General features: G+C 33.1%; 1 protein-coding gene across 1 annotated transcript; it reads left to right on the top strand.

The window, feature by feature from the left end:
- Window positions 1-1796: 1796 nt before the first annotated feature.
- LOC147063741 (uncharacterized) lies at window positions 1797-7232 on the top strand. Its single transcript, XM_085959323.1, has 5 exons — window positions 1797-1975; window positions 2235-2387; window positions 6377-6526; window positions 6901-7050; window positions 7173-7232. Exons 1-5 carry the CDS (start codon window positions 1835-1837, stop codon window positions 7230-7232), a joined length of 654 nt encoding a protein of 217 aa, XP_085815449.1. The 5' UTR covers window positions 1797-1834.
- Window positions 7233-15042: the final 7810 nt, after the last annotated feature.

Genomic DNA, 15042 nt, shown 5'->3' with positions numbered 1-15042 from the left:
CGACACTTGTTGGCTAACCTCAAAATGGACATTCAGTTTAATTCAGAAATACAAGACCTAACCTAAACTAAACTAACCTAACCAAACCTAATAATAATAGGTAATATTATATTATGACCAATTAGAACTAATAAAACCATCCGTATTAAATTTACTTTTTCTAATGTCATGTTAACAGTTTAAGAATTCCATACCCTGGCGAATTCACGTAGTCGGCAGATAATTTACTTTATTCATAAATCAGGCAACAGGCTTGAGTATTACATGAAATAGCCAAAATTTAGCCCATTTCATGTAATAGTCAATTTCGCACATTCGGCGAAACATAAACAATAAAACAAATTAACGTTATTTTTTTTACATATCTTACCTTGCATGTCTTAAAAGGCACTCGCGGGAGATTAATTTAACCTACAGTGAATCGCAATTTTAGATACCTATTCTCATTAAAAATTGCTTTACATTCGAATGATTGTGATGTATAAATTATCATAATTAAATACTCATGATTTAACGAAAGATGTACAAACCTACACATATATTGTATTAATATATTATTTGTGTGAGCTAAAACCAACAAATGAAACAAGTGGAGAGAATTAATAATGGTCAAAGATGCATTTGCAAATTCCAACCTTCTATATAAGACAGCACACATTATAATATCTACTTACAATTGGTCTGTAATCTGAATAGGAACAACCCGGTTGAGGGTATTCATCATCATATATTGGGTGTGAAACATCTTCAATAATCTCGCGCTTGACGACGGCTTGTTGATAATCTGCCTCAGATTTTATATTGGAGAGGTCAGCCATTAGGCACTGAAAGAAGCAATTATTGTATTTTGTAAACACGGTAAAACCAGTTTCAGTTCAGGTAACACCCATATGACAATGTATAATAATTATATTGAACATGAATTAGTCGATAACCTAACCCAACCTATAATATCACACATGTATCGTGGTTGTCAAATTGTATAAACATGTAATTTTTTGAAACAAAGTTTAATATCATCGCAAGTTCCTTCACCGTTTGTAAAAAAGCAATATTTTAATATATTACACGTATCGCTGTTATCGCCAATCTAAAGTGTTTGTAAAAGATATCATTATCCACAAACTAACCTCGAAATTGCAACTTGAAACGTCCGCATTCTTTTGCGTTGCATGAAAGCGGGGGTCCGGGTTGTTTGGATGGCAAGTCAGCGCGTCAAACAAAGGCTTGCCTTCTATATCGAAGTGTTCTCCATCACATTCTTGCTTTACATCCATCTTAAGGGTATATATTCCAAAAGCAACGTGTTACGTGACAGACAGGATCCTTTCAAGGTAATGTAGAATGGTGTTGCCGCAATTCTGAAAAGTATTTTCGTGAGAACTACCTAAAATAAAAATACATACTTGACACGGAGACACACTTTAATAATATGTATGTTTTGTTGTCTAAACAAAACAATGGTACGAATATGATCATCAGCATTTCCTCAATCATAACGAGAACAGTGCATCTCGGTATAAAATAACAAATAAATCAAATTGGGTTTATCGTTATTAAACTGACGATATCTGTTTCGTGAAGGCTCCACTCTCTCCTAGTCTCCAGCGACAGGACATACGTTTTAGTTACGATAAAAGTTATACGTTTAGTCGGTGTTCTTGACATTAGCATATGTACCATAATACCTACAAAATTTTATAGATACATTCTTGTTTATCAGATAATAGCTACACGGAATATTATTAACTGCATTTCGGCAACACTTATATAATACTACAACAGAACAGAGTGTTGTCTCTAGCACATTGCATACGATTGTTGATACGCAAACATGGAAGTCAAGCGAGAATGCGATGGAGACCAATCTGGTACTGAAGACAAGTTTGATGTAACAACTAGCCATCAAAACAGTACTGACACGCGCACCTATATAAAGCAGGAGAACACAGACGATTTCAGTTGTGATTTTGAGGTTAGTTTTTATTTATTAAGTCCTTTCCTGCGATTTTTTATAATTATTTTAGCAGAATACCTACGATAAGTTTATATTTTTTACAAATTGTTTAAGAACATACGAGGTTGTCAAACATTCTTTCAAAAACCTTTTGACATACATTTAGACAGCTATGTACCTACCTCAATTATATAAGTAAGCATTGTTATAAAATAGGTACGCGAGCTCAAAATTGTTTTTTTTATATGATTACAAAAATGCATAACGTTTCTTTCAGTATCCAGCAACGCGTCTCGCTGAAATTAAACCCGATATTGACCTTCAGCTGGTTGACGTTAAACGCGAGTTCGTTGCAGACTCAAAACACCCGTTCCATGATGAAGATCCAACACCTGGATGTTCGCATTCAGATAACGGACCAGTACAGCAGGTAGGTAATTGTATAGTATGCGATATTTTCTTCCATTGGCTATGTATCCTATCACAGCTTTCTGACTAAATTTCTAAAGGTACATATTATTATCCCCTTCTCGGTTATACACGCTTCGTAGAACTATTTCACTAGGTAACCTATTTATCTGGTTCACTGTGAGTGGGTGCATTGACCTACAGTATTTGAATGTGATGTCTGTCACTAATGATGACCAATCGACCTATTCTGTCAGAAAGTACTTTTGTCATAACATTATTGTTTGTAGCAGTATATAATGCTGCGATGACATTATGACATAAAACAATATGTTTGACAGAACCTGATTAGCAATTATAAATATTGCTTTTAATTATCAACGTCCTTTTATTTATTCATTTATTTTTTTATAATCAAATCGACACCCGGTAACAATTTAAAAAAAAGTGCAAAAAATCGACTGGCTTGATTTCTCATCTGCATACACTGTGTATCGGTGCATATGGCTATAGCGGGGGCGCGGCGAGTCATGCGCATGTGCATGCACAAAACATCATACACACACATATGTATGTTTGTTTAGAATTCGGCAGTTCGCTCGTTTGCGAGTAGGTACACGTTAACAGCTCGCGCATCTTGACGATTGATTTTTTTTATTGACGTGTGTTATTGTAGTCAATTTTTTTTACGTGAACCCTTCATTTTAACAATGCCTAAACAGAAGTGCACTTTTAATTTAACTTACAAATTAAGTACCCGTTTCTAAAGCAAAGTATTACTCCATCGGATGTCAGATGTGAAAAGTGAGAATTTAGCGTAGGCCACGAATGTGCCAGCGATATTGAGCAACACCTAAGATCAGAAAAACATAGAAATTCTGATCTTGCCGCCGCTTCAAGTTCTGCAGGGCTTAATTTTTTAAAAAACACAGATTCACCAACTTCGAAAGATCTGGAAGTTGCTGCGATGGAAGGCGCCTGGGTTTATCATACGGTGCAAGAGAACCACAGCTTTCCCTCAAACGATTGTGCTTCTAAGTTAATTCAAACATGTTTTGAACACAAATTTAGATGTGCTCGTACGAAAACAGAATCTATTGTTGTAAATATTTTAGCGCCAATAGTAATAGGTGAATTAAAAGATCGTCTCAACGAATGCACTTGTGTTACTATATTAACTGATGCTTCAAACCACGGAAGCAAGAAAATATTTCCAGTCTTAATTCGCTTCTTTTTACCGTTTTTACCATACGAAGGCGAACAAGTCAAACTTTTGGAATTTTAAGACCAAGCCGGCGAAACTTTAGACATTATTTTCAGTTATCTAATGAAAGTATTAACTGAAAATAATTAGACTTTAAAAGTCGTAGCATTTTGTGTAGATAATACTAACTGCAATTTGGCGGATTGAAAAGACGAGGTGTTAATAATGTTTATGCAAAACTAAATAACTCTCGGAAGAATATTGATATGAATGGGGTGTGGAGCTCACATAATTCACAATGCGATTAAAACTGCTGCAGATTATCTACCTTTAGACTTTGAATGCGTTATTGTGAAAATATAATCACATTTTTATATCTATTGTGTTTGTGTGGAAACTCTAAAATAATTTTGTAATGGAGTTGATACAGAGTATCAGAAATTACAAGGCTATAGTAAAACTAGGTGGCTTGCGCTTATGCCCGCTATTGAAAGAGTTTTAAAACTGTACAGGCCAATAAAAAACTACTTTTTGAGTATAGATAAATGTCCAAACATATTGAGAACCTTTTTTGAAAACCCTTATTCTAAATTATGGTTTTTTTATGCATGCACACTCAGCAACGTTCCATCAAGCTATATTAAAGATCGAGGGTCAGAGTATTTCTGCAATTAAAGCCACGAAGGAAATAAATCAACTTAAAAATAAATTGGCCATGACACAAAGTACTCTGTTTCTTCCCCACTCTGTTCGTATATTAATGGCAAAATTGCAAGAAAGTGATTGCAGCAGTGTTGACGAAGAACAAATAAAAACTACAGCTGCTGAGTTCTATAAAATAAGCAAAGACTATTTGGAGCAGTGGACTTTGTTCTTTGAAGAATTAGAAATATTTGAATGGGCAGATTTAACCAAAACACCTACATAAGAAATGCAAGGTGTAATGGATATATTGATTCGAAAGGGATTTATTAATTGTAACCAAGATACAGAAGTATTTAATGTATATTCACTTTTACTAACTATTACACCGCAAAAAGTGACAGAATGGAACAATGGGAACGTTTCAATCGAAAGTCGTTGAGTCGTGGAATTGTTCCAAGACTTTCGCACCAATAATTTAATCAGAAAAACTTTCGTATAATACATTTTATGCCTGCCCGGAACTAAAGCACCCGTAGAAAGAGTCTTTTCACAGATGAACAAGTTGTGGACGACCGAAAAAACGCAATTGCCATTCGCAGTTCTTAAAGCGATGTTGTTAATTAAAATTAATTTTAAGAAATTCTTTCAAGATTTTCATTCTTATTTAAAAGCAAACTTACTTAATACTTAAGAAAATTTGTTCAGAAAATCAGAAAAATATAAAACAACATATTTTTTTTATATTTATATTATTCATTCCTGTTATTTTCATCTCATTTTCATCCCTTCATCAACATTCCTGTTTTTATTAATAAATAAACTATGAATAAATACGCGTTTTCTTGAATACACATACTATAACGTAAAAATTGGTAGATGTCCCGTTTTAAGGACAAAAATAAATGGTTACAATAACCATGCTGCATGACAACATAAATTTAGGCGTTCCAGCTAACGTTTCGAACAGTTTGACAGGTCAAAACTAAAACTAAGAAGGTAAATCGGAAACATTTTGAACATTTGGTTCACTGTTCCAGCTAACTTGAAACAATTTTCTGACCATCATTCTGACGATCTGACACAGTGATAAATATTCAGAGAGAACTTAACCCAAAAATGATAATCATTTATTTCCGTATGTCATTTTATCGACATTGCGTTACCTATGAATATTATAACATTTTTTATTATTAAGATTTGAGATTCTGAATTTATATTTCGTGAGGTGTTCATAAAAATATGTTACCTACACATTTACACAGTAGGAGTTCAGTTGAATTAGTTATATTATAGCTTTGTAATCAATACATTTTCTTCATTAGTAAACATATGCTAACAAGAAACCGCTTGTGGTCGTATTGTCACATAATTACAGCCAAATTTTCTATGCAAAAAGTTCGATTTGATAATATCATCATACCTACCTTTATCGTGTAAGACCTTATTTATTTTAATTTAATTTATATCTTGTAACGGATTCTAAATTACAAACTAAGTGTAAAATCGACCCGGAATGATCAGGTTATAATATAATCCATCTTACTAATTATAGGTTGGAAGTTCATAACAAGTTTACATTTCAATAAATGTGTTGCTGTTTTAGAGACAACAACTAGTTATTCAATGAATTTTAAGAATTGGCAACGGTAATAATTAGTAGTCGTTCCCGCAAAATGTCTATTAAATGTGCAAGGATCCAACCATCTGGATTTGATTTGTTTCGTTCAGTTCGGTTTGTTTTGCTGGAACATAACTTTGATATCCGCAGTTTAACAATATCTAGTATTTAAAAACCAATGTGACATCAAACACATCTAAGCGCCGAATGTACCATAAAAATGACCTCCCATTTTGCTGAAGGTGTGATGTGAAATGTGTGTAAATAGTGTTTAATCCAATACTGAAAAATTACGAGTAACTTCAACGTAACACTCTAAGGTGCATTTTGGACATCATGCGACAAGATTTTAAAATAGTATTTTCCAGATGTAGAAAAAAGTACGCGATGTGGTGCAGCAAACTCATGAGATGTAATTGGTCCGGAATATCGCTCGTTGAGAATATGTTGTTTTGCAAAATGCAATCATACACTGACAGCTACTCAGAGCAGACGCAAAAGCTATTTAATCGTTACATGAAATTAATAATGTTGTTATTTTCAGAATAGTGAAACCAGCCTGACTAACATAAAGTCTGAAAATTATGAAGAGGGATTCGTCAAAGAAGAATTTACTGACAACGCAATCCGCCAAATCAATAATCAGAATCCTCAACGTTGTTTCTCTGATCAACAATACATGCTATTAGATCAGGTACGTTCAATTTATGAAGGAAGCGACTTTAAGTCCGATAGAACTATTATATTATTATATTATAAAAACTACAAAGGTGGATACTTACATAACGTCACCATTTTTAATAATTTAGAGCTTATAGCGACCGCAGCTGTGCTCGATGAAGCAGATACTTGGCTTCCAATTTGGACTACATTTTTCGAACACTTCTGGTTCTATAAAACAAACAATGTTGGGTTTCAATGCTCCAATAAATCGTTGTTTTATTAGCAGGTCCATTTATCAAAATCGACTTCTGTTTTCGGTTACAATAAGTTGCGGGAACACAATATATTTAATTTTATTGATTTTAATATTATTGAATTGAATATGCCAACCCTATTTTTTCGTAGATTTCTTCCCAGCAATATTTCACACAGAAACCACTGGACATCGTAAAAAAAGATACGGTTGAGAATAACCTGGACAATAACAACATAGCACATGCTAATGTGATAAAGCATTCAGAGATGAATATAGAAGAGCAAAACATTAAACTGAAAGTTCTGAAATTATACTTGCCGAAAGAGCTTCGAATTGTGTTGAGAAGAGTTACACATTTTCCACGTAACTTTATTTGCAATGATTGTTGTGAAGTGTTTGAATCTGTAAATCATCTAAACAGTCACTTCATTTCATGCGTGAAGTCTCAGTATCTGAAGACATACAAGTCACATATTGGTGAAAAACCACAATGTGATGTTTGTTTAAAAATGTTCTCTCGAATTGGTCATCTCAACATACATAAAATGACACATACTGGTGAAAAACCACATCACTGCGATGTGTGTTTAAATAATTTCCTGCGTATTAGTGATCTCAAAAGACATAAAATGACACATACTGGTGAAAAGCCACATCAATGCGATGTGTGTTTTAAAACGTTCAATCAAAACAGTACTCTCAAAACACATATATTGACGCATACTGGTGAAAAACCACATCAATGCGATGTGTGTTTTGAAAAATTCACTCAAATTGGTAATCTTAGAACACATAAAATGACACATACTGGTGAAAAACAACATCAATGCGATGTTTGTTTTATAAAATTCATTCAAAACAGTGCTCTCAAAAGACATAAATTGACGCATACTGATGAAAAACCACTTCAATGCAAACTGTGTTTTAAAAAATTTCGTACAATTATTAATCATAAAAGACATCAATTGACACATACTGGTAAAAAAACACATCGATGCGATGTATGTTTTAAAAAGTTCATATCAAATAGTGATCTCAAAAGACATAAAATGACGCATACGGATGAATAACTACAAGAATGCGATGTACGTTTTTAAAAAAAATTGCGTCTTGCTAATCTCGAAACACATCAAATGACACATACCTGGCAAAAAACCATATCAATGCGATGTGTGTTTAAAAAAATCCGGAAACTTAGTGATCTCAAAACACATAAAATGATACATATTGGTAAAAAACACCATCAATGCGATGTGTGTTCTGAAAAATTTACTGCAATTGGTACTCTCATAAACCATAAAATGTCACATTCTAGAGAAAAACAACATCAATGCGATGTGTGTTTTAAAAATGTCAGCAAATAGTGATCTCTAAAGACATAAATTAACACACTGATGAAAAACCAAATCAATGCGATGTATGTTTAAAAAAAAATCTGCAAATAATCAATCTAAAAATCATAAAATGACACCTACTTTTGAAAAACCACACCAATGTGACGTGTGTTTTAAAGAATTCATACGAGGCAAAGATTTAAAAGATCATTAAATGACGCATTGTGGTGAAAAACTACATTAATGCGATGTATGTCTTGAAAAATTTCTTCATATCTGTACAAAGTTTTTATCGTAAAGAAATCCCGCAGAAAAAGACTGACGATGCAATGCCTTTCCAAACAAACTAAGAGGGCGATGCAGAACCATACTAAGTCCGCGCGTAAATCATTTATATATGCGCCTTACTTTAACGGCCTGATGTCGACGACAAAAACATAATATATAATTTTTATTAGTATGCCCAAGTGGAAGAGAGAAGGGACGTGGGACGAGTTTTTTTGTTAGCACAGCTGCTAAACGTCAACGGTTCTATGTGGCGCTCAAAGATTACAACTACCTACTGGTTTATAATAACTTTTTTTATAAACTTAGGATTGTGTAACGAAGTCAGAAATAATAATTATGTATTATTTTCGATTGTAAGATTGTTGTTTTTATATTCACTCATTAACCCAACGCCATACTATCAAAAATTGAAATTAATATAACAGTAAAATACCATTTTATTTTTACTAGTAAGCATGTGACACGGCCACGAAATGTACACCTTCAGCGGACATTTCTTGCGATACATTTGTGACGTCACAACTTTTCAATCCGACCTTAAATGTCGATTTCTTTTTGAAATTACGCGTTCTACCTCTAAACAAAGCTATAACAATTATGTAGTGAGTCCCAAAAAATAGTCTGAACAGCTCACAGCCACTCAGAGTAAACTATGGATGATTTCTCTCAGAAAGACCAAACGGTATTGTATGTAAAATGTAAGTAATTAAGAAGTCAAGAGTTTAAGGTTAAACATAAACCATTTCATGTAAATAACTTATGCGATATCAATAGCTAAAGCTAATTTATATCTATAATCTTTTTTGCATTATATAAAATCATTTTGGGTAAATACGTAATATTTTGAATCCGCGCGAGAAAATAAAATCAATAACGTAATTGATCTATTTCGGGCAATGTAAAAAATATTCAGTAGTATGATTTTTATAGCATTCAATTGGTCGAATGCGAAGACATTCTCGACCAATGGTTATCAGTATAAAATTAAACATAAATGTCATCATTTAACTGGACTATGATTCGCCAGAAATGTTGTCATTTTCCCGATAGCGTCTGGGATGTTGATTTAAAATTTTTAATATTGTAGTGGGTAAGTGTAATCCGCAGAGGACGGTCGTGTTGGTTCCTCTGCCGAAAAAAGTTGAAATTATTCACTCAGGAAGAAAGCCGAGATTTAACTGCGTAAATAGTGTGCATTCAATGCATTTATTAGTTTTCCGTGAGAAAGCCCTTGCTACGAATTGAGTTCGAGAGGCATTTAAAGTGTAACGAAATTGTAATTATTTCGATTATTCCGCGTTTGATGTAAACAATTGCATCCACTTACTCCGCATCAATTAGGTTTATCAGTTTCCACTATTTGAGTTCTCTGTGAAAAACATAACCATGAAATAAATTTTAATAAAAGATGATATCTTTTAACAAATTCGCATTTCGTAAAAATAAAAAAAATGTGGTTTTATCTCTCACTTAAGTAATATATATATATATATATATATAAGTAGATAGTTAATATTATTCTTTCCAATATTTTTAGATACGTATTGATTAATTAAAATACAAAGTGAATCTTTGATTATTTCTCATAAATTCGCAGAAAAAAATATTTAGTAGTGTATAATATACGCATGGGATAATATGTTCAAACGTATTTTCAATATAATGTAGAATGTAACATTCTCAAATCTCGTGTCTTATTTGTTGAATAAAATAAATAATTTATTGTTCCAATTTTTCGACACATTTCTGTTCCCATTAAGTTTGTGTTCACTGATTAGCCTGTATCGACTTATAAAGTTGGCTAGGTACTTCATCGGCTTTGATAGGTATAACATTTATTCTGAAGCTTGGGAGGTCATAATATAACAGATCGATGATCGATCACTCCACGCAATAGCTGGTGAAAAGAGGGGCCGGATCTAGTACGATAATACTGATAAAACTACGAGGAAATTTAATATTAGAATTTCGGAGCACTAGGCAACCCAAAGACTTGGAAAGGATACGTCTACATTATTTGCAAACCATCGTAATACATTCAGATATTGAAAATGGTGCAAACATTATTTTACAGTCATACGGGTGATAAAATTTGAAATATTCAATGTATACCTACGCTGTTTTCCTGTAAATGTATTCCGAAAAATAAACTCACTGTTTCCTCCGTAATCCGCGTTGTCAATTGACAGCATGCCATCGAGAGAAGAGGAGTAAAGAAGATTTAATAAAAATCGCCGTTTCAGACCATTCCGAGGTATTTATTTGTTTACTCCCAAGTCCAAATAACAGACGATGACCAGCAATCACCATACCGAGCGAAGAAAGAGAATGCATCTTCTTCGCTCTGACGGGAGATGGCAATAACGATATGGATTACAATGATGAATCTCATATTAATGTAGTTTCTTTGTGCGAACAGGTGCTACTTATTATGAATGGGATAGTGTGAATAAAAACGATTAAAACCTAATAAGTTTTCAATTTTCTTTATTCATATTGTCACTAAATACAGTTTTTAACCAAGATATCGACATACTCAGCAGGTACCTTCCACTTGCCAAACGGCTAAAAATGTTGGGTTGATTCATTCAAAACAAAAACTTCCGTCGGCTGGCATTTTATTTAGACAGAACCAATTCCAATCTCTTTGGACATCAATATTATTACCATAACAAGTAAACTCCTAATAATTATAGAGGAGCATGCATAGAACATTAAATAACACCAATTTACAGACATAAACGAAAATACGATGACAGTTGTACAAGTGTTCGTATTTAGTGACGTCACATGTATTACGATTCAATTAAGGAGATGTCTTTTCCTACCAACGCATCTATTCTATACACAAGACTGCTATCGGTAACTATCGAGGGTAGTTTTTCATTTTTTCGTATCGAAGTATTAGCTCTTATTGTAACAATTTGAAGAAGTTGGTTGTAATTGTTACAATACGTGCTATGTTTTAACAGCACCTACCTGTGTTAAATTTTATAGCGAGATAAAGATATTGACTGTTTAGACGGCTAACTTAATTGTTACAGTGGGTGTTAAGTAATACTTCAATATAAAAATATGAAAAACTTCCCTCGATAGCGGCCGATAGCAATCTTGTGTAAAGAATAGATGCGCAAAGGCATCTAGCGCAAAAATACGAAGTTTGCACACATTTATATGTTTACAAAAATCGGTGTTTTTTTAAGTAAATATAAAAAATAATTAAAAATATAAATTAGTCAAAAATCTCTTAAGCACAACATAGAAAACTTAATAAACTAAATTTTAATAATACCTAAATATGAACATAAAATATATGTACCTAATAATAAGATAGGGTTCTCTGACAAATTCACATGTTATAAAGGTTCAAATAGACTATATGACGATCGGGCTAATGGGCTAACGGGCGATATGCCAAGAGCGATTAAGTGTCTATGATCATATCTATGCCATTCCAACATATTATATATAGATATTGTATGACAGCTATGACATCGTATTTACACTCTGCGATACCCTGTGCAACAGGACGCCAATATAAGAAACGGGGTTTTCGGCATTAATATGACCGATCGTCATCGATTCTATTTGAGCCATTATAACATTTTTTTACTATTGTAAGTTTTTCTTTGACTTGAAATATTTTTTTTTAATGTTTACAGATATGTAGGTACTTACATATTTATCAATTATTACAGTTGATATTGTAAATTATCAAAAAGATGTCTCGTCTTAAACCCTACGAAACCAAACCATAACAATATTTTTTATCAAAAAATACTCATATATCTATAAAAAATCTAAAATTATGCCATTTATCATATATAAAATAAGATATTTTTGAAATAGAAAAATATTTTTATCAATTATGGTTTGGTTTGGGCAGGGCATAAAAATTAACAAACAATGTGTGTGATATGTATTTTCAATTCATCGAAAACAAATAAATATAACAAAAAAGTGTGAACAATATTATCGGATCGACCAATCAAAGCTATAAACTAGCTAACAATCACACGATGGCCGCGCGGCTTAAACGTGGGCTTATAGCGTCGTGGGTACAGGTTCAAACCCTGGGTCTGGCATGTACACATATTGTTTTTCAATCTGTGTAGGGTCAGAGTGTTGACTTATTAGGTTGAGCAAGTGGCTGACATCCGTTTCTCGTAAAAATAAAATCTGTTGGAGGCCCATATGTTCCTGTTAGGATCGGATATGGTTAAAAAAAAAACAACTAGCTTACGGTAGTGGAGTTCGATACACTTCAATTTATGTCACTAAGACCTAACTTCAACTTTTTAAAATACACCAACCATCAAACGAGATTTCTTAGAGCAAGTGGGTATGAAGTATTCAAAAACTGTATTAAGCACAGAGACAATAATTATTATTGTATGTTTTAAAATAATATTACATATGATTACATAATATTATGTCGATATAGAATGGGGTACAAAAAATTTAATTGTTTACGTTATCGGTTGATGATAAAAATGACGTACGCACGTTCGGTCCCTTCTCGACTGACCATTATTTCAAATTCTTACCAACAGCTACTTTATCCTAGCCAATAAATGAACGGGTAGCCAAAGACTTTATTGGTATAATATATTATTGTGAAATTATGTCACAAAAATGCGGGATTTTTTTAAAAATAATAAGTCGTGAAATAAGCTACCAGAAGTTATGCATGAGTAATTATATCATATTCAAATGGCTTTGCTGAGTACGCCAATTAGGATGGCCCTAATATAACAGATAAATTCATACTCACCTAACAATTTGACCCCTGCCTGGCGCGACAAATATCGGCCAGTCATTCATCAACTGTGCGCATATAAACACTTACCTAAACTAAAACGTCAAGTTCACGCACCGGATGACCCAATGAACAATACCGAACGAGATTGATAAGACGACCAAGATTGACAACCAGACCATAGATTTAGCCTCGATAGCATAAAAGGTCAGGGCCTGGCATCCAAGACATACCCTGTCCTCGCAGCATCCAAATTATTCCTTCACAGTTTACGATTCACTGAAAAGTACAGCCAGTATCTTTTACACGAAATGGCTTTTCACTGGCATGGGTCCTTTCATGTAATTTCATCTTATTAAAATTTATATAATAATTATGTAAATGACTTTTCACTAGAATGAGTCCTTTTATACAATTTCATGCAACCAGCATCTAATGCATCTAATGCAATTATTATCTAAATCGAATTTAAATGGCTTTTCACCAGAATGAGTCATTTTGTGTATTGTCAAGCTACTTGATAGATGCATGAGTAATTGTATATATCTTATTTCAATGGATTTTCACCAGAATCAGCCATTTTGTGTGTTTTCATGTTACCTGGTTGTTCGCATGAGTAATTGCATATATCATATTTCAATGGTTTTTCACCTGAATGAGTAATTTTGTGTTTTATCAATCTACTTGATCGATTGCATGAGTAATTGCATATATCTCATTTAAATGGCTTTTCACCAGAATGAGTCTTTTTGTGTGTTTTCAAGTTACTTGATTGTTTGCATGAGTAATTGCATATATCACATTTAAATGGCTTTTCACCAGAATGACTCATTTTGTGTATTGTCAAGCTACTTGATAGATGCATGAGTAATTGTATATATCTTATTTCAATGGATTTTCACCAGAATCAGCCATTTTGTGTGTTTTCATGTTACCTGGTTGTTCGCATGAGTAATTGCATATATCATATTTCAATGGTTTTTCACTTGAATGAGTAATTTTGTGTTTTATCAATCTACTTGATCGATTGCATGAGTAATTGCATATATCTCATTTAAATGGCTTTTCACCAGAATGAGTCTTTTTGTGTGTTTTCAAGTTACTTGATTGTTTGCATGAGTAATTGCATATATCACATTTAAATGGTTTTTCATTGGAATGGGTTTGTTTATGCAATTTCATGCTACCAAACGTTGTGGATGCGTAAGTACACTTATCACATTGAAATGGTTTTTCGCCAGAATGAGTCATTTTGTGTAATTTTATGTCATTTGATTGTATGCATGAGTAATTGCATATATCACATTTAAATGGCTTTTCACCAGAATGAGTCATTTTGTGTTTTTTCATGACATCTGATCGTGTGCCTGAATAATTGCATGTGTCACATATAAATGGCTTTTCACCAGAATGAGTCATTTTATGTATTTTCAGGCTATCAAACTTTTTGCATGAGTATTTGCATGTATCACAGTTAAATGGCTTTTCACCAGAATGAGTCATTTTATGAATTTTCAGGCTACCAAGATGTCTGCATGAGTAATTGCATTTATCACAGTTAAATGGCTTTTCACCAGAATGAGTCATTTTATGTATTTTCAGGCTACCAAACTGTCTGCATGAGTAATTGCATTTATCACAGTTAAATGGCTTTTCACCAGAATGAGTCATTTTATGTTTTTTCAGGCTATCAAACTTTTTGCATGAGTATTTGCATGTATCACAGTTAAATGGCTTTTCACCAGAATGAGTCATATTATGTATTTTCAGGCTACCAAGATGTCTGCATGAGTAATTGCATTTATCACAGTTTAATGGCTTTTCACCAGAATGAGTCATTTTATGTATTTTCAGGCTACCAAACTGTCTGCATGAGTAATTGCATTTATCACAGTTAAATGGCTTTTCAC

Source organism: Rhyacophila brunnea, unplaced genomic scaffold, assembly GCF_057557595.1.
Source record: "Rhyacophila brunnea isolate RB1 unplaced genomic scaffold, BYU_Rbru_1.0 scaffold_88, whole genome shotgun sequence".
NCBI lineage: Eukaryota > Metazoa > Arthropoda > Insecta > Trichoptera > Rhyacophilidae > Rhyacophila > Rhyacophila brunnea.
This window is presented reverse-complemented; position numbering and strand designations above follow the sequence as displayed.

Coding starts and splice junctions, on each gene's coding strand:
- LOC147063741 (XM_085959323.1), top strand. CDS start 1,835: ATGGAAGTCAAGCGAGAATGCGATGGAGACCAATCTGGTACTGAAGAC. Junction 1,976..2,234: donor ATTTCAGTTGTGATTTTGAG/GTTAGTTTTTAT, acceptor CGTTTCTTTCAG/TATCCAGCAACGCGTCTCGC. Junction 6,527..6,900: donor AATACATGCTATTAGATCAG/GTACGTTCAATT, acceptor ATTTTTTCGTAG/ATTTCTTCCCAGCAATATTT.